The sequence below is a fragment of the Anthonomus grandis genome, chromosome 1 (assembly GCF_022605725.1).
Source record: "Anthonomus grandis grandis chromosome 1, icAntGran1.3, whole genome shotgun sequence".
Classification (NCBI taxonomy): Eukaryota; Metazoa; Arthropoda; class Insecta; order Coleoptera; family Curculionidae; genus Anthonomus; species Anthonomus grandis.
The window spans coordinates 2,108,057-2,135,857 of NC_065546.1; the positions used below are offsets into that span (position 1 = coordinate 2,108,057).

Sequence of the window (27,801 nt, forward strand, 5' to 3'; positions counted from 1 at the left end):
GAAGTGAATAGAAAAGTGCGAAAATCATGCCCCACATCAAAAGAAGATTTGTGGAGGATCATCCAAGAAGAGTGGCACAAGATACTTCAGGAAACTTTGGACAAATTAATTAGATGACTACCTGAAGCTGTTTTAAATTAAAAATCGAGGCGGACATGTAGATGAATCCAAAATTTGATTTTCTTAAACTTAATTAATTGAAAAATGTATTGTTTATATTAATTTTGTTATAAATAAACCGTTTCATAAAAATGACTGATAGGTTTATTATTTTTAGTTATAACTTTAAAACAGTCATATGTGGGCAAATACTTTTGAGCGGTAGTGTACATTACTGAGAAAAAAACAATTGTAGGTAGGTTAAATTTTACTCCAACATACATGTAGATTTGTATAATAGGTGGGTTAAATTTTTTTCCCTAAGTACTTCAAAGAGTTAACTGTAGACTATCCTGATTTCACTTCAAAATTCTCCTTACATGTTTCATATCGGACCTTAAAACTGCTTAATGAGCTAATAACTTTACTGTTAAATTTTTCGGTTTTTTATTTTACTTGATTTGGTCGAATACTCTGTATATAATTTTACTTGTATGGTTAAATTTCTTTTATAATTTTATAATGGGCTTGACTCTTTAATAAATAAATAAATTAATTAACTAAAGCAACAAAAAATTTCTTTACTCCATAGCATTTTCTTATAAATGATAATAAACATTACCCAATATATTAATATTCAATTAACGTTAATTGCCCTTTTACCAAACTCTTGAATAAATTTTCTTAAACCACAATAAAAATCCTTGATTGTTTTATTAGTGGACAGTAAAAAAAATAATAATTTACCTAATACACAAATAACAATAATAAAACCCATTTTTATTTCATAACATTTAGCACTTAAGCTTGATAATGGTGGGATCACTAGCAATAATAGGCTTGCAAAATTATTATTGTCATAATACAATCGATTAAATAATCCGCTTTATTGCAAAAACTCTAGCGAAAAAAAATATACAGTTACTAAAAAAAGAAATTCAGGAAACGATCGGGTGTAATTAACCACCTATATTAAGTTAAAATCCAATATTCACTTCTGTCGGATAACACCGGCCTTGACCTCGTTTTATTCTTCAAGTACAATACTTTGGTGCATATTATTTGAATTTGGTATGCAAGTATATTTAAAAAAAAGTAAAATTTCTTACAAATAAAATCCCTGCTTCCCTGGAAATCCACACTGGACCTGGGTTTTAAACTATCGTCGGATAAAGAAAGGGCTGGATTATCATAGGCAAACACTCTTTGACCTCCGCCACCTTCACCTTGAAGGTCTCTTTGTCCTTTAGTGTCTTCTCTGCAAAGATATCACAGTTAAATATTCGGAAAGTATAATGTTGATATTCAAATTCAAATATGCTTTATTGTTCTCAACAAAAAAATGTTATAAACAAAGCATTATTGTGTCTAATAAAATGAAATAATACTACAATTAAAAAGTCACAATATACAAAAGTCGCATAACATTGAACATTAAATATGCACATATATACCTAATTCTATTATTTTTAACATTAGCATCTCTCCACTAGTTAGCACTGAATAGTAAGCCCGAGTACATAAGCATTTTTTTAATAGTAATTTAAATTGTTTAGGAGATTTTGCCTTCATGGTTAAAAATACTAACTCGATTATGAAAATAGTCTCTTTACCCCCTTTTTTTTATTCCAACTTTGTTACTGTTTTCAAAAGTATTTTTTAGGTTTCTCTATTGTGTCTTATAAAATAAAATAATAGTACAATTAAAAAGTCACAATATATAAAAGTCGCATAACATTGAACATTAAATATGCACATATATACCTAATTCTATTATTTTTAACATTAGCATCTCTCCACTAGTTAGCACTGAATAGTAAGCCCGAGTACATAAGCATTTTTTAATAGTAATTTAAATTGTTTAGGAGATTTTGCCTTCATGGTTAAAAATACTAACTCGATTATGAAAATAGTCTCTTTACCCCCTTTTTTATTCCAACTTTATTACTGTTTTCAAAAGTATTTTTTAGGTTTCTCAGTTTTCTTGTTTAATTTTATTGTTGTTTTCACACTTTATTTGTCTTTATCCTACTTTTATTACTGCAATTTTTGTATAATAAATCCGTTTTCAGCAGTTGAGGTACTTCTTGGTCTCGTCCAGGCAGTTGAGTCCTGGAGAGCATGAAGAATAAAAGAATTTTTGTCATTAATCCATTTTGCACTAGTGGTGAACGTTCGTGAACCACTAACTTTAGGACTATGTAAAACATTCCCATAACTTTGTATCGCCATTTTCAAAATAATTATTGTGTGTTTTACGAATATTATATCGTTTATAATAAAGACATAATGTGTATTTATGGAAATACCAAAAATGGGTTGCCGTTAAAAATGGGTTTTTATAAAATTCTTGGAATGTATTCAATGGTTCATCAACGCACCACTGGTTTTATTGGTGTAATAAACTATTAAATTTCGCCTACCTAGACCAATTTCAATATCTAAATGAAAAATGTGTTTCATCATTATTCGTTATAGTGTGCAAGAGTTTACATCTTTTGTGATAACTGTGCTAAAAAAAATTTCTTGAACGAAGTGGTTCTGAGCTTGGAAAATCAAGAAAATGGTAAGTTTGTTAGGAACTTTGATATATGGTACATTATAAATTATTTTATTAACTATAATAAAAATATAATAGCTCGATTATTGTTACAACATCAGCATTACAAAAAATATTATTTTTACTTTTAGACACTATTGATGCTCTTTATATTCCACCTGATGTTGATATATTGACAGACGAAGAGGAGATTGATGATGATAATAACATGGTACTAGTAGTAGATAATCAACAACTAGTAGATAATCAAAGGCCTAATGACATAGTTGGAACTTTTGAGCTACATATTTCAGAGCAGCCAGAGTTGAATGAGAATGATACTGAAAATGAGGGCAAACGCATGAGAAACGAACAAGAGTGGGATCTCTCGGATGAAGAAACATCGGCTTCAAAAAGAAGAAAGTTGCTCGCTTCTGCAAGTATAAAAGCCATTTTACCGAAGTGGAAAAAAGGTCAGATAACGTATACCCATGAAACTGTATCTACAGAATTTCAGTTTAGGGAAAATTTACAAAACCTTCTTTTTGGAAAGTCTCCCCTTAAGATATTTTATTTGTTTTTTGATGACGATGTCGTAGAACTTTTGTTACATTTTTCTGTAAAGTATGCCTATGATAATAATTGCCATGATTTTTTAATAACAAAACCTGAAGTTTTAAATTTCATAGGCATTCTTTTATTTTCGGGATATCATTCTTTACCTAGAATTCAACATTATTGGTCAACGGATGAGGATAAAAGAATTGATCTAATAAAAAAATGCATGAGCAGGAATAGATTGCAACAAATAATGCAAAATTTGCACTTATCAGATAATTCTTTATTGGACACAAAAGATAAATTTTCCAAAGTTAGGCCTTTTTTAGATTTACTCAATAAGAAAAATTTACAGTTTGGAATTTTTGCTTTCAATCTTTCAATGGATGAACAAATGGTACCATATTTTGGCCGACATCCTTGCAAAATGTTTATAAAGGGAAAGCCAGTGCGTTTTGGGTTCAAATTATGGTGCCTTTGTTCATCTAATGGATACCTTTTTTATTCACTTCCGTATGCTGGAGCTCAAGATAAAAAACACTCAGAGCTAGGTTTGGGTGGTGATGTTGTTATGAGCTTACTGTCTGTAGTAGAAAAACCACAAAATCATCAAATCTTTTTTGACAACTTTTTTTCGTCTTTCAAACTTTTTTGTCTCTTAAAACAAAATGGTTTTTTTGCAACAGGCACCATCCGTGACAATCGAACAAGTCGTTGTCCTTTATTGGATAATAAAAAAATGGAAGAAAACTGAGCGGGGCGAGTTTGATGCCGCTTACGATGCTAATTCAAAAATTTCTTTTATTCGTGGGAACGACAATTCAGTTGTTACAGTTGGAAGTAATATTTATAATATAGAACCGCTCACCAGAGTAAAGCGTTATAATAAAAAACAACGAATAGAAACATTCATTCAACAGCCTTATGCAATATCTCAATATAATAAGTTTATGGGTGGGGTAGATCTACACGACAATGGCATTGCAAACTACCGATCCCAAATTTTGGGAAAGAAATGGTGGTGGCCGATATTTTGCATTGCATTAGATAGTTTGGTAGTAAATGCATGGAATATATACAACTTGGTAAATGAAAATGAAATATCGCAACTAGATTTCAGGTCATATATAGCCCTACGTCTTCTAAAAACGGACGCTAATAGAGTTGTAAGGAACGTTGGTGCTAATATCGATGAATTGCGTTTCGATAACCAAGGCCACCTTATGGTCTCTCATGCTCAGAAGCTGCGTCGTAGATGTAGAGTATGTCATAGTCATACAATATATATATGTACAAAGTGTAATGTTTATTTGCATACAGGTTGTTTTGTGAAATATCACCAAAAATAACTTCATTGTACCTACCAGTGGTTCGTTTACGCACCAGTAATAAAAGTTGTTTTTTTGAAAGTACACAAACAAATTTTGAAAACTAAAAGTATTTTCCAGCTCTCTATATATATTTGTATTTAAATATAACTTTAATATTTAAAATATTTAGAGCTAGGCCAAATGTTAAAAAAAAAATTGTTATTCGTTCCCAGTGGTTCGTTCACGCACCACCTTTTTTTTCCTAAAATTAACAAAAAAACATTTTTTTTAAATAAAAATATGTTCTTTTATTCACATCAATAAATACTTTTTGCAAAAAGTTGTCTTTTTTTTCTTATTTCCGTCCTTGGTATTAAATGGGTAAAATACATGGAAATAATCACTTTACGCCTGCTTATTTCCAGTTTTATCACCGTTTTCACAAGCATTCTTTAGGTATCTATATTTCTTGTTTATTATTTCTTGTATATATATTTTCTTGTTTAATTTCGTTATTGTTGTTACACTTTATTTGTCTTTATCCTATTTTTATTACAACAGTTTTTGAATAATACATGAATATTCTTTTTCGGCAGTTGATGTAATATTTAACTTCTTCCAGGCAGTTGAAGCCAGAAGTACTTGAATGCCTGGAAGAAAAACTTGATTTCTATGAATTTCTGGGTTTATTTTTCTTCGCTAAATCCAGCTTAGTCTATATGTGTTTCTTTTAGTCTTATCTTTCTTTGTCGGTTAAACCCTGGACGAATAAAAATATACTCGACAGCAAAATATAAACATACTACGACAGCCGTAGTTAATAGAACATAACCTGGGAATATTATAGAAGCATTTCCAGAGAATTATATATGGAAATGCTTAGTTTTTTGATTATCAATAGTATCTACTATAACATAATATACACTAGATTGATCGTAAGAGTGCAATAACGTATCATGACTTTTCGAAGTACAACTGTGACAAGTGTTTTTCAGTTTTCTATTTAAATTTTTTTATTGTTTTTACACTTTATTTATCTGCAGTCTACTTTAAAATTACATCAGACATTTATTGATAATTTATGTTAATTAGGTTGCGATTTTATCCAATGCTCCGAGCAGTAGCTCCCATATTAACCGAGATCTCGCATTTTTAGGACCCAATTCTTCGGCTCAAAAACGAGGTCAAAAAGTAACTAGTATACCCGAAAAATGAAAAATTCCAAACTTTGGAGATCCATATCTTGGCTTTTATGGAAACTATCGGAAAAATTCCAACGGTTTTGACTTTATTTTGTCTTTCTGAATCCAACAAAATCTTCCGCAAGGTCGTAGCTCGGCTTATACTAGCCGAGATATCGCATTTTTAGGACCCAGTTTTGGGCTCAAAAAGTGACTTTTTCCGAATTTTTAAAGTGCTCTCATTCCCTTAGTTTTGCTGAAATTTCATTATAACCCGGTGTTTGAGTCATGTAGGTGATGAGAATAACCCCTAGTATAGTTAGTTCGATTTCGAAAAAAATTCAATTTTCGGCGAAAAAATTCGATAGAGGGAAAAATGAAAAATTCCAAATTTTGAAGGTCGATATCTCGGCTTCTATGGACACTATCCGGTAAATTCCAACGATTTTGACTTAGTTTTGTCTTTCTGAATCCAACGAGATCTTCTCCAAGGCTGTAATTAATATCCAAGGAATTAGCCACATGCGAACCTTAAAAATACTAAATTTTATACCCTCATAAAAACCTGATCTCTTGACTAACGCAGATGTTGGTATAGGCAGACGTAAATTACCATGCTGGCGAGTAACATATCTCGGATTTTGGATGACAAATTTGTGTTGATTTAGAAAAATTAGACATGCTACTTCCTGTATGTAGGAGCAGCAGATAGTAAGAATACCCTCTTTGATAAAGCATGGCCGACAAGACTCTCAAGTGATATCCCGCATATATATCTCACAGCACGTCTCTGAAGAACAAACAAAATATGCAGAAGGTAGTTACTAGCGCTCCCCCAAAAGCCATACCTGCCCAAAAGCCATACCTGAGATTGGATTCAACCAGGGAGAATTCCAATTCCCTTTTTGGAACAACCATTATTATAGGGATGAACCCAATAACGACGTTTCCTTCGGTTTTGACTTAATAATTGCCACATCATAAAATTATCGTCATCAGAAGACGACGAAATGGCTACAAATGCGGAACATAACTAATCCCTTATGTACGTGCTTGTACCGCATTTGTGGCAATGTACAAAATATTGAACGAAATTATGTCGAAAGGCAAATGTGGCGCTACATTTGTAACTTAGGTGTGCGGCCGGCTGTAGCGTTCAGTTAAAATATATTATAAATTAGTTTGTATGTTCTATGTTATTCGAATTAGGCACAACAGCGCCAATTCTAGAATCAGAAGTGGGATTACCCGAAAACGTGTCTTCTTATCCGTTACGTGAATTATTGTGTCAATTAATTTAAAAATGGCGGAAGAAAGTGGAAATGTGGGCTCCACTTTGGAGAATTTGCTACGCGGACTCGCGTGTGACTGTGCCATCTGGGGATTGCATTAGTTTGCCGGACTTTGTACCTGGACGAGATGATCCGCAGAGATGGGTCAATGATGTGTCCGAATTGGCTACCAACTTGGGTTCGGGTATTGGTGTACTTATGGCTGCAATTGGAAATTGTTTTGAAGGGGAGGCACGTAAGTGGTTTAAAAATTGGTCTGCTTTAGATAGGCGTTCTTGGGAAAATGTAAAGGGAGATTTGTGCGAAACTTTTGCAGGTAGTGCAAATTTTGCTCAATTAATCTCTGATGCATTGGCCTATAATTCTGACGGTTGTCCGTCTTTAGGTTCATACGGCCGTAAAAAAATAATATTGAATGGTTTAGCTGCGGAAAGGTGGATCATCGTCGGGCAGAATGTATGTCTCGAGGAATTGAAAGGGAAAGGGAAGACCAGTCTAAAGTTACCGCACATCATGCAATTGTTGTAAAAAATCGGGTCATTCATTTGATAAGCGTTTAAAGGGAATTTGGGCCGATAATAAGCAGAAACCCGATACTTCTAAGCACGTAAACGTTTGTGGCGTCAGTAAAGTAGTAATGAATGACAAACTCTGTTTGTGTTCACTAAATATTAATGGGATTTTTCAAGAAGTTTTATTAGATACTGGAGCATAGGTTTCTCTTATACGCCATAATAAAGCTAATGATGTTTCGGGGATTTTTACAGCAGAAGAAAAATTAATCATAGGCGTAGGCAATAATTCTCTTAATACATACCATGTAATAAATGTAAACATTCTGTTAAATGGAAACAGTTTTCCATTTAAGTTACATGTGGTTCCTAATGACGTAATTTGTTTTGATACAATAATTGCTTTAGACTTCTTGAATATCGTATTAACTTATTGTCATGCTTTACCCACATTAGAATTTAAAAATTCGCAAATGATCAATAATCTTAACGTAATAAAGAACGATGAACTTAACACAATATTGGACGAATTTTCTAAAATTACTACCAGCGGAAATAAAGTATCTTCCTTTATAACTACAGGTACTTCCTTTACAACTCTAAGCTCTTGACAAGCCACTCAAACAGCAAAACAGCCTGCAGAAACTCAATTGCTGAGGCACAGTAATAAATGTTCCCCAAACTTAAGATCCTTGTCAATAATTAGACCCAGAAATTTATTGACACAGTACTGCCGGACAGGACAGTTGCCAACAAGAATGTTATCAAGGCTATGGTTATTTGTAAAACATAATAGCTCTTAGTCTTTTGTGTATTTGAAAATAGTAAATTTGCCCTAAACCACTCAAATATAAGTTTAAGATCAATCGATTTAAAAACCATGCCAGAGAATGGTTGTGTCATACGCAAACAATGTAAATTTTCCCTAGTGCTGCATTATTATGGGAATTATACGATGGAGGTTCTCATTTAACATATCAAAGGGAGGTGAGGACGTGATTGACAGAACTTCGTCAAATATAAAATTAAACATCCTCCTATATATCTAGATTGACTTGTTTTTTTTTAAAGAAGTTATGTGGTTCGTTTTGAAAGGAAAGCACTGTATATCGTTTAAAAAAAACCAACCCAAACAACGTCAGAGCTAACTTGAAGCTTGTAAAAGCAAATAAAGACAAGTATTGCATAAAAATAGATTTTTTTATCATATTAAATGTATGTCAATTTTTGGTTATTTAATATTTTTCTCTCTCTAGATCTTTAATAAAGGAATCTAACTATCGTTGTAGACCTACTTGGATCGATGTATTTTCATTTTCAAACATTCTCATTCTATGTTCTAGTCTAAGGGTTATCTCACCCATGCATCATGTTGCATAATCAACAGATAGTATAATCGACCTATTTGTTAATAAAAATAATTAGTAATATGGATTGTGACAAATAAAACCATTTTAAATTTAAAAAACTGAGAACAAGAACCTTACTAACAAATTTCAAAAATTCTTTCTTGATGATTCTTCAAAAATCGCAATACTGCGTAACTTAGTTCTTTGATATCTTCACGGTTTTCCCAAACTTGATACTTAACAAATAATTTCTCCGTATTTAGTATATTTATATTCGAAAATAATTATCTAATAATGATCTTGAACCACCAATTTAAATAAACTAAATCAATGTCAGACTTCAGCTTCAATTTCATGTATCGTAACGGTACTTCCCACTGTTGTTTTCTCGCTTAACCTTCGCTTGTAGTATCACTCCATTTTCATTCGATTGTTTCCTTAGAATCGCATTCTTTTTTTATCTATACTAGTCATCAGCAATTAATAATTTCCATCTAAGATCTGAGAAATCGGTAACTTCATTTAAAAAAAAATAATTATTTCGAACTATTACAAGAAGGCGGCATTGGTATTGCGTGAATCCTGCTGTTCTTGACTTATTTTTTTTTTATATTCGTTCATTTTTGACAAGTTAAAAGTGCCAAGGTGGCGATGGTTTAAAACAGTTATTTCCTGTTTAAAATATATAGATTTTATTTTCTCTTTTTCAGTTTATGTAATTTATTATCGTATATAATGATGATATATTAAATTGGTATCTATCTCAAGAAAAGCAGTTTTTGGAAAAATGTAGAAAATATTGAGATGTGATTCAACTTATCTATTTGGTCTCATAAGGTATTAGATCAATACATAAAACTAAGAATGTTAAAATATGATAATTACTGGTTCTTAACTATTTTCTACAATTCTTCCAAGTAAAACATTTATAAAATATATCGCACACATACTAATATACTCATCTTATTTTTTTGAATATTCATTTTATTTCCAAACACTAAACAGTTTAAATACAAGTTTTTAAAATAAGGAAAAATAGAAAGTAAAACCAATAGAAACAACATGTTTCGATATAAAATTCCAAGAAGAACGAAATGAAATATGACCTAGTACAGGGTCAATGATCCTAAAGGCATAAACATGATCAGTTTTAATTGGGCGTAGCATAAAGAAGAGCAATGTGAATAGAAAATTTAATCAAGGTCCACTCAGCTTAACCATATAAAAACATTTTTAAAATGACAAAAAATTAAATTCAGTAAATAGAAATTTTGAAACATCTATACCATTTTTTTATACCTCTTCTCTGTCCATTCCAGTTGAGTTGTTGTTGAAAACATTTACCTGTAGAGCTTCCCTTTCGTTCGCTCTTAAATTACTACGTTCCCTTTTTATAATTTTATTTAAATAATAAAACTTATTTTATATTTTAATATATTGGTTAGCGCATTTGTGCTTTGTTATATAAACCATTGAGTACCTACTTTTTGGTTACATCATTTTATGTTGTTCATTCACCTTCTGATCATTTTCATTGACATTGTTTTTAAACGATATTCTAAATTAAAACATATTTGACACGAGATTAGAATTTTTGAAATGAGTATAATAAAAACCAAACGATAAAGTTTCAATAACCTTTAATTCAAAAAAATGTAAATGAATACTCTCATTATTTGGGTATTAGGATTCGTAAGATACAAGTTTATGAGAACAATAAATCACATATTTTATAGTGCATACATCATCAACCAAGTGAATTAAAACTTATCAGAAAAATATCAGAAATAATGTAACTATCTTAAATATTTAAGTAAATGTAACATTCTATTTCGTTTTTGTAAAATGTAAAAATAAACCTCTTAAGAACTTTAATTTTCTTTTTTTTCTCTACAATTGACACCACTGAAATTTGTCAGTGTGACCAACATCGAAAGGACATAATCACGGTCTTTTATTTTTCAATGTTAAATATTTATTGAGTTCGTACCTACTTACAGACCACACAGACGACAATTAGGATATTTGTTATATTTTATATTTAAATCTGTTGGTAAATTTTGACAGTGGAATGGCGATAAATAACGCTAATGACATTTGCTAATTATTTTGACGTTACTCAAATACTGGGTATTAATTCGGTTCTTTATTACTTATATTAAGTTTTTCTCTAAACATTTTTTAGTAATGATTCCTATTTTGAATTGAGTTGTTTATACGTGATAATTTAGTAAAATAAATACACATTTAAGATTGCAATTAGCCTTGAACACTGGGGTTTCAAGAATATAATTAAGAGTAGAAAATTCTTACAAAATAATTAAAAAAATATATATTTATTATTCCTATGATAATAGCACGTTTCTAATATTTAGATAGACTCGGAAACGTTTTCTCGCGTCCTTCGGTATACGTCTTTCTATTATCTTCAGTTTCTTTACATATAACGTTATATTTCAATCATAATAAGTACAGTAGTTTTATTTTCATTTTAATACGAGAAGTTGATCTTATAAAAGCAAACTTGAGACATTCTGAAGTAATAAAAACCAATAGAAATGGCCATAGAAAAAATTAATTTACATTGCAATTATGTTGAAACAATTTATTCCACAAGACAATTTTTTTCTGTTTTACTCATTTAAATACGTAACGTATATTAGGTATAGTACTACTTATCGATGTATAATGGCTTATTTATTTTTGTTGGTTATTCGTCTTAAATTTTTGGATACTATGAAGTTATTAATTAATAATAATATTATAAAAATGTAATGAGATATTTTAAATCAATGCTCTGTATATTTTTCTTGAGCTTTTCCAATAAAACTATTTAAGATATTAAATAGTTTTATTATAGTTTTATCTTTTATTTGCTAAACTTATCATATACAGGGTGTTCGAAAAATAAACGGAGATATTTCAATGGGTGATTTCTTGTAAAAAAAATATGAGAAAAAGTTTATATAAACATGGGTCCGGAAATGCACAGTAGGGGGTGGGCCGAAGAATAGCTTTTTTCAAAAATTTTGGAATTTCATTTTGGAATAGTGCGCAAAAGTTGCCTTTTGTTATTCCAAGAAAAATGTTTATGAACAATTTTTCGATTGTAATGCGTCTTCTGCCCCCTACCGAGCCTGAAATGTGCGATAACCCACATCCTAAATGTCCTTTTCTGACAAAAGTAAACATTCAAAGCAAAGTTTTTCATAATCTGTCCGCTTTTAATGGCAAATTATAAATCTTACGTAATACATTATTATTATTATTATCATTAGGTATTAAGTTACTGGGCCGAATACTGTCCTGTCTATTATTTTATGTGCACTTGCCCCAGGAAGCCAGTTGCCAGGTGCGGGCACCGAACATAAACTAGAATAGAAGGATCACTCTAAGCGCCGCCCAAAATATTGCCTTTCTCACTCGCTTTCTGATGCTACTCTTTTTTGCTGCCCGGTGGCGACTGCGTTATACGGGGGCGTCTTCAATATTAGAACTATAATAGCGTTGTGCGGAAATTTTGTACATTAAAAATGCCGGCGATATGTTGCGTAGATGGCTGCAGGAGTAAAAGGGGATATACATTTTTTTTTAAATAAAAATGGATTAGTTTACAGAAAAAAATACACGCTTTTCTTCGGTATTTCTTAAATATCTCGGAAAATTGAGATCCTACAAAAAAATCTAATAAACAAAAGTTGGTTTAAAAACAAAAGATTGGCTTTTGCTTGATTTATCTAGGTGCTATAGGCGCTAAGATACAACTGTGTGAACATAACCCCTTTTTTTAGATAACAAAATATAATGACGTAAATAATAACGTGAAATAATTAAAAAAAAAAAACGTTTTTTAGACAAATATCTAGCACATTTTTTCAAGTATGTACTATCAAAAACTTTAAAAATAAACTTGATTGTAAGTCATTAGCATAAAAATTAAAAAAGTTAGGAATAAAATAGAAATAATTGCAGTTTTAAAAAAAATTATCATAAAAAATTATGTATTTATTTCAAAAATTAAAGCGTAGCCTTCTACAATGGACTATATATAGGTACCAATAAAGTGTCAGCGATTTAGAGTACATATTTTTTTTAAACCGTGATTTTAATCTAAAAAAATGCAAAATTTTTGGTAATATTCTGTTATTAGTGGTGGTTTTTAATAGTGAATGCTATCCGATTTATTATTAGTTGCATTGCAATCATTTGAATGATATAAATTTAAGCCACTTATACCGTCTAACCATACTTAAAACTGCATTTTTTTCGTCATTAAGGGTGGTTTTTAAGGGTTTAAGTTTCAAAATATTGATGTGTACTATAATCCCCAATGTAAAACTATATTTATTTTGCATATTTATATGAATTCTAGGTTGTAAAACACCTATTTTCGTTTTATTTGAATTTTAGTGGTTTGTTCTTTCATCCTTTATTTAAAAAGCAAATAATTAGGCATTTAATAAGTTTTTTTTATTTAACTGCCTTTTTATATTTCACTGTTACCGAGTTCCATATGCTGAGTGTTGTTATCACATTATTATGTAAATTTTATTAAATATTTAAAAAATGGGTATATTAACGAAGTTATTATTAATTAAGTGTATGTAATATTAGGTAGGTAGTTTCTTGGTCAGTTAAGAAAAGAGCATGAAAGGAACGTAAAGCTAAGATTTAATTGTGTACATTCTAATAAACTTAATTTTAAAGCTATCTACCAAGTGTTTTTCTTACAGTTATTTGTTCAAAAGAGATACTTAATAATATTCTTTCAATTTCATTTTAACAATAATACAAAGTGCCTTTAATTTCAAAAAATTTCATATTATTACACGCCGCGATGTACGAAAATATTCCTTATTAAAAATGTTTCAAACACCCCCCGTATAGTAAAGGATTGCCGTCGAAACTAAATAATGATTTAGGACCGCGTAAAAAAAGTCGGCACTGTTTAGAAGTCCCTACTTCAAACGGCCGCAAGAGAGTGAACCTACTGTCTTGTTCTTTATACTGTGGTGCGGGTGAATTATGCGACTTAGTCAGTTCATAGAGAAATTTTATTTTATTTTTATTTTATTTTATTTTAATTACACCACTCCACAGAAAAAATTCCAATTATTGAGTGGGGGAAAAAAATACAATATTATACAAATTACAATCCAAAACTAGAGAAAAAAAAAGAATACATTATTAATAGCAATAGTTTCCGACAATATTATACAATACTTGAATAAAAAATAATTTTGTTTATGTCTACTATCTAGGAAAAGCATACTCTTTTAATTTCGGACAAAATGCAGTTGAATATGTCACATTGATCCTGAACAGAATTAAAAGTGCCACATGCTCTACGCATTGGAGAATATTTACAAATATTCGTTCTAGGTCTAGATAGGTAAAATGTGTCAGAATTTCTAGATGATATGCGGGGCACATGAAGATTTACATGTCGTAATAAGTCTGGCGAATCAATTTTATTATTAAGAAGTTTAAATAAAAATTTCAGATCAGCAGATTTTCGCCTCTCCTCAAGACTACTAAAGGAGTACCTTTCTAGTAGGCGTTGATGTGAAAAACCAATTTCTGGGTACACTCCGTCACATTTATATGAAAGGAACTTTAAGAATTAAAGAAGAAAAAAAGAGCCAACAGTTTCAGAAATTTCAAGCATACTGGTTGACAAGATCCTAAGTTTATGGGAAAAAGCGTCAATTCCTACAGTCACACGTATACGTGTGTTGCAAGTTATTAAAATGCAGCATGATAAATATTCAAAGATTTTGTGGTAACCCAATGTTTGTGCATTTTTTAATATTAGTTCTTATTCCACTAACTCGTTTGAGCAAAATAAGTGCACCCCATTAAAACAAACTCGTCGCCGGTTTGTCACGGGCGACTAATCAGCGGACGCCGTTTCGCGCATTGCCTTTTATGGTCATACGGGTCGTTCGAGAGGGAGACCGAAGCGGATCGATGGAGGTGGGGCCAGCGGCCAGACAGACGAAAACGAAGAACGAACACCAGCAGTCATTGCGGCACAAATTTTTCCTTTTTTTTTCTTCTTTTTCTTTCGCTGCTAATACGATAACAATAAAATTGTACGATTTTACAATTAAATGTGAAATACTCAAAATCTTCACTGTAGTGTTATTTGGAGTTATCCATTCGCTACGCAATACAAGAAACATGGTCCTTCGATACGAATACGAATACAATCCAGTGAGTTTTTGGAGCTATTGAGACGAATTTGACAATCCGATACAATCTTGTGCTGTTGCCGCTGTTGCTGGAGAAGTTGGACGTGACTTTTGACTAAACATTTTAACAATAATTAAGGTTAGTCCGTTCCATTTTTAAACACAATTAATACAATAAATTTGATTTACAAGTGACATTTTACAAATTCTATTAGAATTATTTTTACAATTTTTACATTACAGTAAAACATTTTACTTACTATACGATTTTAATAATTCTAATTTAGACAACATCATTTATTTATTTTTTATTATTGTGTCACGACAATTTACAACATTTTATTACTGGTGTTTTGATTTTACGATTACTACTCAAATGTACACTATCATTTACAATTCCAGCTGTTTGCATTCGCTAGTTTTTTTACGATTTTTTTTTTTTGCTGATGAGTATTATAATTTCTTTGGATTAACGATTTGATTTCTTATTACACTGTGTTGGTTTCACTATTTTACTGGTACTATTGATGGATTTTTCAAAGTTGACAATAGTTTTACAACTTATTTTTGAAGTTAGATTTATTTTGACAATTTAAAATTTTTCTTGGGTACTAGTGGTTTGGTGTTTTGGTAAGTTACGTGTGTTTGACTAAAGATGGGTATATTTTTTGTAACATTTTATAATTTATTGATTTATTTTGACACTTGTTGAAGCGCTACCTACAATTAAGTTTGTTGTTTAGCGATTTACTTGATTTTTATCAAATTTAGTTTTAAAGCCATTTTACGTTTATCTTAAATATAAAAATGGACGAACAGGCTAAAACAGCAATGCTTAATGAAGAAAAGAAAAAAAGGAAAATCCTTAAACAGACTTTTACGCGTTTTGAAACGTATTTCAGTTCTTTAGATTTAACTAGCATTAATTTAAATTTAGAGGATTTGCGCAGGAGATTTGCTAGGGTTGAGCAGTCACTGGACCAATACAATGAAATTCAACAAAATATTGAACTTTTAGACGATGATTTGGATACAAATTATCCATTAATTTACGAGCCTGAAAGAAGTGCGTTTGAAAAACAATATTTTAAAGTTGTATCGGCTGTAGAAACATTTTTACAGTCTAAAACGCCTTTACCCAATAGTGACCAGCTTAATCCTAGCCAAAATTTTAATATTGCGCAGTCTTCGGATGATGATTTACCGGCATTGACCATTCCTACATTCGATGGATCTTTAGACCAATGGCTTTATTTTCGCGATACATTCACGTCAATTGTGCATGAGAAAAACATTTCAAACGTAAGAAAATTTCATTTTTTGCGCCTAGCACTAAAGGGTGAGGCCGCTGATATTTTAAAGTCATTGCAAATTTCTGACGATAACTACAATGTTGCCTGGTCCTTACTGGAGGAGAGGTATGAAAATAGACAACTTCTTGTCAACTTTCATTTAAGACATTTGTTTAATTTGCCATCGGTACACAAAGAATCTTATAATGGTTTACAACAACTTTTAGATGGATTGCAAAAGCACTTACGTGCTTTACAAGTGCTCGGTCGACCTACAGATCATTGGGATGATCTTTTAGTTTATCTTGTTACTAATAAATTTGACAACTCCACAAGGCGAGCCTGGGAGGCGCGTAGCACATCCACCGAAATTCCCACTCTTTTTGATTTGACTACATTTTTAAAAGAAAAGTGTCGTATTTTACAATCACTAGATTCAAACACTAAAGAATTTTTTTTAAGCCAAAATCAAAGCAATAAACCTATTTTTGCAAATAAAAATAAAATTTCCACTAAAGTTCATTTTTCACAAAACCAAAAATGTCCTATGTGTCAAAACAACCACCTAATTTACAATTGTGAAACTTTTTTAAAACTAAGTGCCTATGAGCGACTTAATAATGCCAAACGTATGCGTTTGTGCATAAACTGTTTAGGTCTAAACCACATTACAAAGGATTGTAGATCCTCGGGATGTCGGAAGTGCAATGGTCGACATCACACCTTTTTACATTTTCAAAATACTACACAACCACATTTAAACACAAATAATTCCAACACAAACATTCTTACTGCTAACGTTGCACCTGTTGACATCATCTCTAATGAAAGTCAAGTTTTACAAGTAAATAGTCACAACGCAACATCTACACCACACACAAGCCTTGTTGTTAATTTTAATGACAAAAAACAAATTTTATTGTCTACTGCGACAGTCAAAATAGCTGATAAACTTAATAATTTTCACGAATGTAGAGTTCTGCTTGACAACGGGAGTCAAAGCAATTTTATTAGCCAGAGACTGTGCAATATTTTGCAATTAAAAACAAATAAAATAAACATGTCAGTGTTTGGTATAGGGCAATCCAATTGCAAAATAAGTCACAGTGTTTCGGTAAAAATACAATCTCTTTTTAATGACTTTGAGAGTAATTTTACTTGTCTTGTTGCCCCTGAAATAACGGGAAATTTACCATCTGCCACTTTCGATCCAACATTTCTTAATATTCCTGCTCACCTTAACATTTCTGACAAACAATTTTACTTATCCACCCCAATTGATTTACTTATTGGAGCTGATCTGTTCTGGGATCTTTTGTGCATTGGCCAAATTAAACTTGGCAGGCATGCACCAATCCTTCAAAAGACCAAACTTGGCTGGATTATTTCAGGGCCTATAGAAATTCCTCAAAAACAACTATCTTTTCTAAACACTATCCCTTTGAGTGAACAAGATTCAACAAATTGTTTCCTTTCTACTAATGAGATTGACCAACAGTTAACAAAATTTTGGGATCTTGAAGAATATCCTAAAACAAAATTTCTCACAGATGATGAATTTTATTGTGAGCAGCATTTCAAAGACACCAGTTTTCGAAACTTGGACGGTAGTTTTACTGTTTCTATACCTCTTAAAAAACCGATATCTTGTCTAGGAAACTCGAGAGATAAGGCCACTCAACAATTTTTATCTTTAGAGCGAAAACTTCAAAAATCGCCTGCTTTAAAATCACAATATAATGACTTTATACAAGAGTACATCGATTTAAATCATATGTCTCTTACCGACTCACGAGATAATTCCGGGTTTTTCCTTCCTCACCACTGTGTTTTAAAGGAAAATTCCTCAACTACCAAACTCAGGGTTGTTTTTAATGGTAGTGCCCTTAGTTCTTCAGGCCTATCCGTTAATGATTTGATGCTGCCTGGACCCACAATACAAGATTCTTTATTTAATATCTTGTTACGTTTTCGCACATACAACGTTGTTTTAGGAGCAGACATTGCTAAAATGTATCGCTGCGTTTATTTACAAGAAGATCAGCGATGTTTACAAAAAATATTATGGCGTTTTGATACAAACGATGAAATTCAAACCTATACACTTAACACAGTTACTTATGGGTTAGTTTCTTCTTCATTTTTAGCCATACGAGCTTTACATGAAGTGGCTTATCAAAATATGGAGGCTCATCCAAGAACCTCTTCAATAATCTTGAAAGATTTCTATGTGGATGATCTTCTGAGTGGAGGGGATTCCATCGAAGAAGTGGCTGCCATAAAAAACGAACTTTCAGACCTTTTACAAAAATATGGTTTTTATCTCCGAAAATGGAAGTCGAATATAAAGGAATTGACTTACAACAATAATGATATATCTAATATTGTTCAACTAGGTTCGGATGAACAACAAAAAACATTGGGTTTAGTCTGGAATTCAAATGATGATACGCTTGAATATACTATAAAGCCCTTGGAAAATTTCAGAAATGTTAATAAAAGAAATATTTTAAGTTCAATTTCGCAGATTTTCGACCCTTTGGGTCTATTGTCTCCAATTACAATCATTGCGAAGATTATTATACAAAAGCTTTGGATATTGAAGCTTTCTTGGGATGAATCAATTCCTATTGATTTACACACTCTTTGGTCCAAATATAGGTCGCAATTACCAATTTTAAACAACTTACACATTCCAAGGCATGTACTAGTAGCAAATCCCGTATCAATTCAAATCCATGGGTTTTCTGACGCATCTGAGTCAGCCTATGGTGCTTCTGTTTATATACGATGTACTGATTCATTAGGTAATTGTGTGTCTAATCTATTTTGTTCCAAAACACGAGTCGCACCAATAAAAACTGTGTCTATACCCCGACTTGAACTTTCTGGATGTCTTTTACTTGCAGAGTTAATTAACAAGGTAAAGGACTTTACAAATATTCATTTTACTAATACCTGCTGTTGGTGTGATTCTACCATTGCACTTTCATGGATCAACACATCACCCCATGAGTTAAAAGTGTTCGTGGCAAATAGAGTGTCACAAATTCAAAGCCTTACTAACGTGATCGACTGGAGATATATCAACACATGCGACAATCCCGCAGACCTACTTTCCAGAGGTATGGAACCTAACGATCTTTTAAAATCAGAAAAATGGTTTCATGGTCCTAGTTGGCTAATATTACCCGAGGATCAATGGCCCGAATATCCAGTTGAGATCAAGAAAATGTCCTTACCTGAATTAAAAACACCTAAAATTAATTGTTTTATTGGATTCGCAACAAACTATTCAAATTTTATTCTTTCATTTTCTGATTTATCACGTCTCCAGCGCATCACAGCTTATATCCTAAGATTTATAAACAATTGCAGGAAACTAAAACATTCTCGTGTCCTTGATAATAGTTTAACTAAAAAGGAACTCGACGAATCTTTAAATTTTTTGATCATGATGATACAAATCGAAAGCTTTCCTGATGAATACTCTAGACTCTCAGACTCAAAGCAAGTCTCAAAACGATCTAAACTTTTAAGTTTAAACCCATTTCTTGATAAAGAATCCCGAGTTATTCGAGTTGGCGGACGTTTAAACAATTCGAATTTCGATTTCGTTAAAAAGCACCCTGCAGTTTTGCCATCAAATCACCATTTTACAATTCTTGTTGCTCGTCATGAACACCTACGTTTACTTCATTGTGGCCAGCAACAACTGTTATCCTGTTTACGGGAGCGTTTTTGGCCTTTAAATGGCCGTAAGCTTGTAAAAAGGGTTATACATGACTGTCTCAAATGTTTTATTATTAATTCTAAAATGGAAAGGCATCAAATGGGGAATTTACCTGTGCAACGTATAACTCCCACTCGTCCATTTTACGTATGTGGTGCCGATTACGCAGGTCCTTTTCTTTTGCGTGATAGAAGAGGACGAAAATATAACGAAATTAAAGCCTATATTTCATTGTTTGTCTGCTTTTCTACGAAAGCAATCCATCTTGAAGTTGTTTCAGATCTCACGTCTGAATGTTTTTTGGCTTCTCTAAGACGTTTTGCTTCGCGACGCGGCAAACCCTATGAAATTCATTCAGATAATGGCAGCACTTATGTTGGTGCAAAAAATGAACTTTACCGATTTTTTGACGAAAATAATACTCGAATTCATGACAGCCTTTTGAATGACGGAATTCAATGGCGGTTTATCACTCCACGAGCTCCACATCAAGGCGGACTGTGGGAAGCTGGGGTAAAGTCTGTTAAGAGACATCTAAAACGAGTCATAGGAAATGCTTCACTTGTTTTTGAGGATTTTTATACCGTATTGTGCCAAATTGAGGCATGCCTAAACTCCAGGCCACTATGTTCCCTGTCTCAAGATCCTTGCGATGCAACAGCTCTTACACCCGCACATTTTATAATCGGAGACACACTTACTGCAATACCTGATCATGACTTCTCTGATTGTAACGAAAACAGACTTTTACGTTATCAAAGGCTTCAGCGGATGCTACAGCACTTTTGGACTAGATGGGCAAAGGAATACGTCTCCACCCTTCAAGAACGTGTAAAATGGAAGGAAAATTGTCAGCAAATGATTAAGGTTGGCGCACTTGTCATCTGCAAAGAAGATGGTCTACCACCACTTAAATGGAGGCTAGGACGAATAATTGAAGTTCACCCTGGGAGCGATGGTATTATCCGATCGGTTACGTTCAAGACTTCATCAGGTGTCCTTAAGAGACCAGTAGTGAAACTGTGCGTGTTGCCAATAGACTAAAATAAACATTTCTTTTTAAATTTGGCTGAATTGAGTAGGTCAATGTTGATTCAACGTTAGTATTGAGAGTTTACCATTTTATTTTTTATCTTTGTTGAAACCTTCCCTGGATGGTTTCAAGGAGGCCGTTTATGTTTGTGCATTTTTTAATATTAGTTCTTATTCCACTAACTCGTTTGAGCAAAATAAGTGCACCCCATTAAAACAAACTCGTCGCCGGTTTGTCACGGGCGACTAATCAGCGGACGCCGTTTCGCGCATTGCCTTTTATGGTCATACGGGTCGTTCGAGAGGGAGACCGAAGCGGATCGATGGAGGTGGGGCCAGCGGCCAGACAGACGAAAACGAAGAACGAACACCAGCAGTCATTGCGGCACAAATTTTTCCTTTTTTTTTCTTCTTTTTCTTTCGCTGCTAATACGATAACAATAAAATTGTACGATTTTACAATTAAATGTGAAATACTCAAAATCTTCACTGTAGTGTTATTTGGAGTTATCCATTCGCTACGCAATACAAGAAACACCCAATGTCAAGAGAAATGAAAACTATGTTCTAAAAGTTGAAGCGTATAAAGCAGAGAACAAGAAACTCTTCGACATAAGTGCCTGCAAGTGCGAAAAATTTGAGGAGTATTCTTGTAGCAAAGAAAAAAAGGTAAGATTCATATTATTTAATTTTACGAGATTACTCATCTTACAGGTACCTCTAAAAGAACTCGCATTTCTCGCAGATCAGAGAGGTTTCAGACAAATATTCATAGGACGCGTCGACGCACAGGAAACACAGAAAGTAGTGAATAAGTTTAGAAGAACTGAAAAAATGCAAGAAAGAGAAAACTTAAGCATAATAGTTTTTGCCCTGAAAAGCGATCAAAGACTTCATCGGATATATTAGCTAATATGTCAGTTTCTTCTGTCGGCAATATCGATACAGCTAGTCTACTCTAACCCTATTTTTTGAATTTCTCGAAAAACGATGCATTATTTCTGAACGATCTTTTATACCAGATATAGGAGTAGATTTAAAACATACAAAAGTGATTTATAGAGTACACCTTAGTCACAGCAACTTTCAGCAAAATGATGCTATTGTGCCTTCTAAAACACAAGTGAACTTTAAATGTATTTTTTGCAATGTTATTGGACAGAGAATATACAAATGTCAGAAATTTTGTGCTCTCTCCCGTACTAAAAAATATGATGCTGTAAAGGATAAAAAATGTTGTTTTAACTGTTTAGGCCCCAACCATACTACCCAAACTTGTTCGTCACGTACTTGTGGTATTTGTAATAAACACCATACTACCTTGCTTCACTCAAATTTGAATCAACCTAGGCTCTTGCAACAACCCAATCAACCAACCTTTAGTAACACGTAATAATAATTCAGAAGGACACTTAAGTAATTTAAACAACCAGCAAAGAAATCAGATGTCTTTGCAACAAAATCTTGCTTAACTTCTTTGCCACAAAACTCATCGCGTCATAATCATGAAACTTCTGTTGTTCACACTAATGACTCATCATTGGATGCTACGTCATCTCATACTGTATGTTCGACGCTTTCAAGTGGAGAGATTTTTAGTTAGTGATTTTTATGGTAAACCTATACTGGTAAAGGCTATTCTTGACTCGTGCTCTACAACTTCTATAATTACTGAACGCATTCTTGATAAGCTAAACATTTCTTCTCAATCTAGACATATTAACCTCAGTTGTATTGGAGAAACAATGATGCACTCTAGCAAAGTTGTGAAGTTAACGTTTTACTCAAATATTGACGACACCTGTCAGTTTGACATAACCTGCACTGTTCTACGTAATATAACAAAACCCTTGCCATCGTTCTATTTAAAACGCGACCTGATACCTATACCTCCCACAGTAACCCTCACAGATCCAGAATTTTTTGTTCCTTCGAATATTGACTTACTTCTTGGAGCTGAAATATACTATCAGCTACTTACCGGAAAGATACTTCGCCTTGAGGGCAGTTCCCTTACTTTTATTGGTACATACTTGGGCGATGTAATAGGTGGACCAATTTCTACAGATCTAATTTCGAATAAAGCTACTTACAAGGATGCTTAATCCCAAACTTGTTTTTTTACACAACAGTCATCTTTAGAAACCTTGATGGAGAACTTTTGGGCTCAAGAAGAGTTTTCGACTAAAGAAAAGTACCTCTCTGCTGATGATGAGCTAGCAGAGAAAATATTTTGTGACTCTGGGTCGTATGAAGTAAATCTTCCACTTCGAATCCCAAATGAATATTTGAAGCTTGGTGATTCGTTTCAAATGGCAAGAAAAAGGTTTTTTAACCTCGAAAAACGTTTTAGCAAGGACATATCTCTGTTTGACAATTATAAAATATTTATTAATGAATATGTGATGTTAGGTCATGCTCAATATATCCCTTTGGAACTGTATAATAAAGACGGAAATCACAAGTATTTATATGCAAGTATACCTTCTACTTCTAAGGACTCTATAAATGAAACATTAACTCCTAAATAAAGGATGTTTTTTTTAGAGACGGAGAACTTTCATTTGGCAACACTGTTTTTTATGACAGCCGATCTGACAGTTCTGGGTTATTTTTAGATTAGTTTGGTTTGGCAATTCATCATGAACAGACTCACGCCGGAGCAACGTTTCCAAATTGTTTAAATTTATTTTGAAAGACACGGTTCTATTCGAGAAACACATCGGGCATTACGTGAGTTTTATGGTGCTCATAATCGTCCTTCAGAGAGATTAATTCGAGAAACTGTTGATCGTTTTCGCAATACTTTTACTCTATATACGCATCCCGTAAGACGGCGTACAGTGCGCATGCGACAAGCGATAGCTGCTGTGCAGCATAGTGTTGATAATGATCCAAATGTGTCAATTCGTTGTCGTTCTCAACAAGTGAACTTATGTCCATCCACTTTATGAAAATTTTGCGCAAAGATCTCGGATTGCGAGCATATAAAATTCAACTTGTCCAGGAGTTGAAACCCCAGGATCATCTTTTGCGCCGTACATTAGCTGAATGGGCGGAAGGAAAGATTGCTGTTGATCCACGATTTCATATGAAAATTTTATTCAGTGATGAAGCACACTTTTTGTTAAATGGCTATGTAAACAAGCAGAATTGCCGAATTTGGGGGGATGAGAATCCACGAGCTATTGACGAAAAACCATTACATCCAGAAAAACTAACCGTTTGGTGCGCTTTATGTGCCGGTGGAATCATTGGTCCTTATGTCTTCAGAAATGCTGATGGTCAGAACGTTACAGTAAACGGTGAGCGATACAGAAACATGATAACCAACTTTTTTGTGCCTCAATTGGAAGCCGTTGCAGGCGTTGCAGAAATGTGCTTTCAGCAGGACGGTGCCACGTGCCATACAGCGCGCCAAACAATTAACTTACTGCAAGAGACATTCGAGCAACGAATAATTTCAAGGAATGGACCTGTAAACTGGCCAGCTCGTTCCTGCGACTTGACGCCATTAGATTATTTTCTTTGGGGCTATGTTAAGTCGCATGTCTACGCTGATAAACCCGAAACACTTGAGCACTTGGAAGCGGACATACGACGCGTGATTGCCGAAATACAGCCTGCAGTACTGGAAAGAGCGTGTGAAAATTGGACCTCTAGATTACGCCACGTACGCGCCAGCCGTGGGGGTCACATGCCCGAAATCATTTTTAAATATTGATGCCAAAAAAAAATCTTTAATATAAAAGCAAATTCGTTCATATCAATAAAATATTTTGTGTTTAATTTCAATTTAAAGTTCTCCGCCTCTTAAAAACACACCCTTTATAATACGCTCAAATTACCTACGCTTGCTAAAGTGTGTGACAGATATGGATTATCAGACAGATCTGCAGCAGCAGTAGCTACAGCTGTTTTACAAGATGTTGGATTAGTACCAAGAGAAAGTTCAGTGCAAATAATAGACAAAAATATGTTAAGAAGAGCTAGAGAAAATATAAGAAATACAATTGTCGATTCGATAAAGTATCAACCTATAAATGCAATTTATTTTGATGGTCGAAAAGACAAAATAATGACTACTGAAGAAAAAGATGGCAGACTTTATAGATTTACGTTAGTTGAAGAACATATTACTTTGTTACAAGAACCAGTTTCAGTGTTTCTAGGTCATGCAATGCCTTCTTCTGGATCAGCGAAAGACTTACTTCGAAGTATAGTTGACTTTTTACAAGAAAATGACTATGACCTGTCAGGATTACTAGCAGTGGGGTGTGATGGCACCGTAATTAACACAGGATCAAAAAATGGGGTCATCACTCAACTTGAAATAAAGTTAGGACGTCCTTTACAACGTTTTATCTGCCAGCTTCTAGTGCATTTTCAGGTCCTCTAGGCAAACTTATAGTTCACTGTGAAAATCTGCTAGTTATTCAATATAAAATTATCGACTGCAAATTACCCCAAATAGAATTTTGCGACTTAAGTACCGGTCAAGGATATCTGTACAAAATTTGCCTGGCAATATCCTCTGGTCAATGTTCGACAGACTTAGCGAATCAGAACCCAGGAAAGGTCAGTCATTCCCGATGGCTTACTTTGGCAAATCGCTTATTGCGACTGCATATTTCTACCGAAAAGCCTAGTTCAAATTTGAAAGAATTGGCAACTTTTATTCTAAGAGCTTATGCTTCGATATGGTTTTCAATTAAACAGAACCCATCTTGTGCAAATGGGGCAAAACATGTTTGATGCGATTTGCGAGCGATTAATGATTCAGTTATACAACGTAATGCGTATTTCGCACACCCGGAAAACATATTATTATGTATGCTAAATGACTCTCGTCCACACATCACAGAACTTGCCACGCGACGTATTTTTAATGCTAAGAAAAGGGAAAATCCAGAAGTAATTAGTCCTTTTATAATACCAAAACTAAATTTTGATGCAGAAGACTATATTAATCTGATAGACTGGCACATCAATGACATCACTCCGCCCCCATTTCTTCGTGATTTAAAACAAGATGTATTACAAAATATTATAAGAGGAACCTCGGATAAATTTATTGAACTTTCATCTTACCCTTGTCACACCCAAGCGGTTGAAAGATGTGTAAAATTGGTAACGGAAGCTTCGTTATCAGTGGTTGGTCCTAAAAAGCGAGATGGATTTATAAAAGCAAGGTTAGATTCTCGAAAATTAATGCCACAATTTGAGAGCAAAAAGGAGTTTTCACAATAACTATATCCATTAAACATTTCAATACGTTTGTTTTTAGAATTTTTTATTTGCTTTTCTTATTGATATTTCTTATTGAGTGATATTTCTATTTTGTTCGGGGTAAGGAAAGGAAACTTTTACATGCTATTCCCGAACGAAATTCCAAATTTTGATTTTCAAAATTTTTTGACATTTTTGGTTTCTGGTAGGGGGCAGAAGACGCATTACAATCGAAAAACTGTTCATAAACATTTTTCTTGGAATAACAAAAGGCAACTTTTGCGTAATATTCCAAAATTTTTGAAAAAAGCTATTTTTCGGCCCTCCCCCTACTCTGCATTTCCAGACCCATGTTTATAGAAACTTTTTCTTAAGGCACCTGTGATTTTTTTACCAAAAATTAATAAACCAATTTTGTCCAGTAGCATGCAATCAAACGGAATTAATTTTTTTTTTGTCAGAAATGAAGTGAGGTACGAGAAAAATACAAGAGGCAAAAAAAGTACTTTTAAATGTTTAATCAAACAACAAATGTTAACGTTAAAAGAAAGGCAGTGGCGTACATTTTTTTGCCAATAATATTTGCTAAGATGTCCCTCGGGACGCCACTGGACCTTATAATTTTAATCTAATTAAGGCTAAATTAGCCTCTTAATACAACAAGTAATACTGTCGAATTTCAAAAGAATCGAGTTAATATTTTAAATATTAATACAAAACTAATATTTAAAAAAAAATGTATCACCCTGTATCTTGAAAACTGTGCATTTCCGGACCCATGTTTCAAGGAATCACCCATTGAAATACCTCCGTCTATTTTTCGAACACCCTGTATATCAACATATCCGAAATAATGTAAATTCCAATGATTCATAATAATCTAAACTTTTGTGCGTTTCTACGTTAATAATTATTGTGTTAAATGACGCAAAATATAATGACATTACCAATAAACTCGTATAACCGATGCCAAAGGCCGACTTTCTAGATTTCTTATATTAATACATTTTACTAGAATATTCGCAATTAGAAGTGACTAGTATTTATAACCTTATTGTGGTTTTTAGGTTTATACAATTATGTATATAAAAAAAATTGTTATAATTAATTCGATACACGCGCGTTATATTATTTAGGTTAAATAAGAATTTATTTGCGCTGGTTAGGGTGTCAAGTAATAAAAGATATATAATTATTCATTTAAAATACAAATTAACCAATGTTGACAAAGTTTTAATAACAAATAGTTGAATAAATCGTGAAGATACTTACAAAAACACAGTAATTATAAGAAAATAAAGAGTTTAAAAAAAAATCACGTTTCTGCTATAAGACTATGATGAGTCGTGTGCAAGTTTTTACTATTGTTACATAAAAAAGGAACACAACATTTTGTCCAGATTTAATTAATAAAGTCTATTTATACAGTTGATACTTTTTTTTTAACTGTGTATAGAACTCGGTAAAATATAAATTTTTTT

The 27,801-nt window shown here is 32.9% G+C and overlaps 1 protein-coding gene across 1 annotated transcript in view; it reads right to left on the reverse strand.

Moving 5' to 3' along the window:
• Positions 1-27,801, reverse strand: part of LOC126744015 (sodium-independent sulfate anion transporter-like) — a 118,234-nt gene that overhangs the window by 74,342 nt on the left and 16,091 nt on the right. The window contains exon 2 of the mRNA XM_050451329.1: positions 1,209-1,357. Coding sequence (XP_050307286.1) covers positions 1,209-1,357 — 149 coding nt within the window. The remainder of the gene's footprint in view (positions 1-1,208; positions 1,358-27,801) is intronic.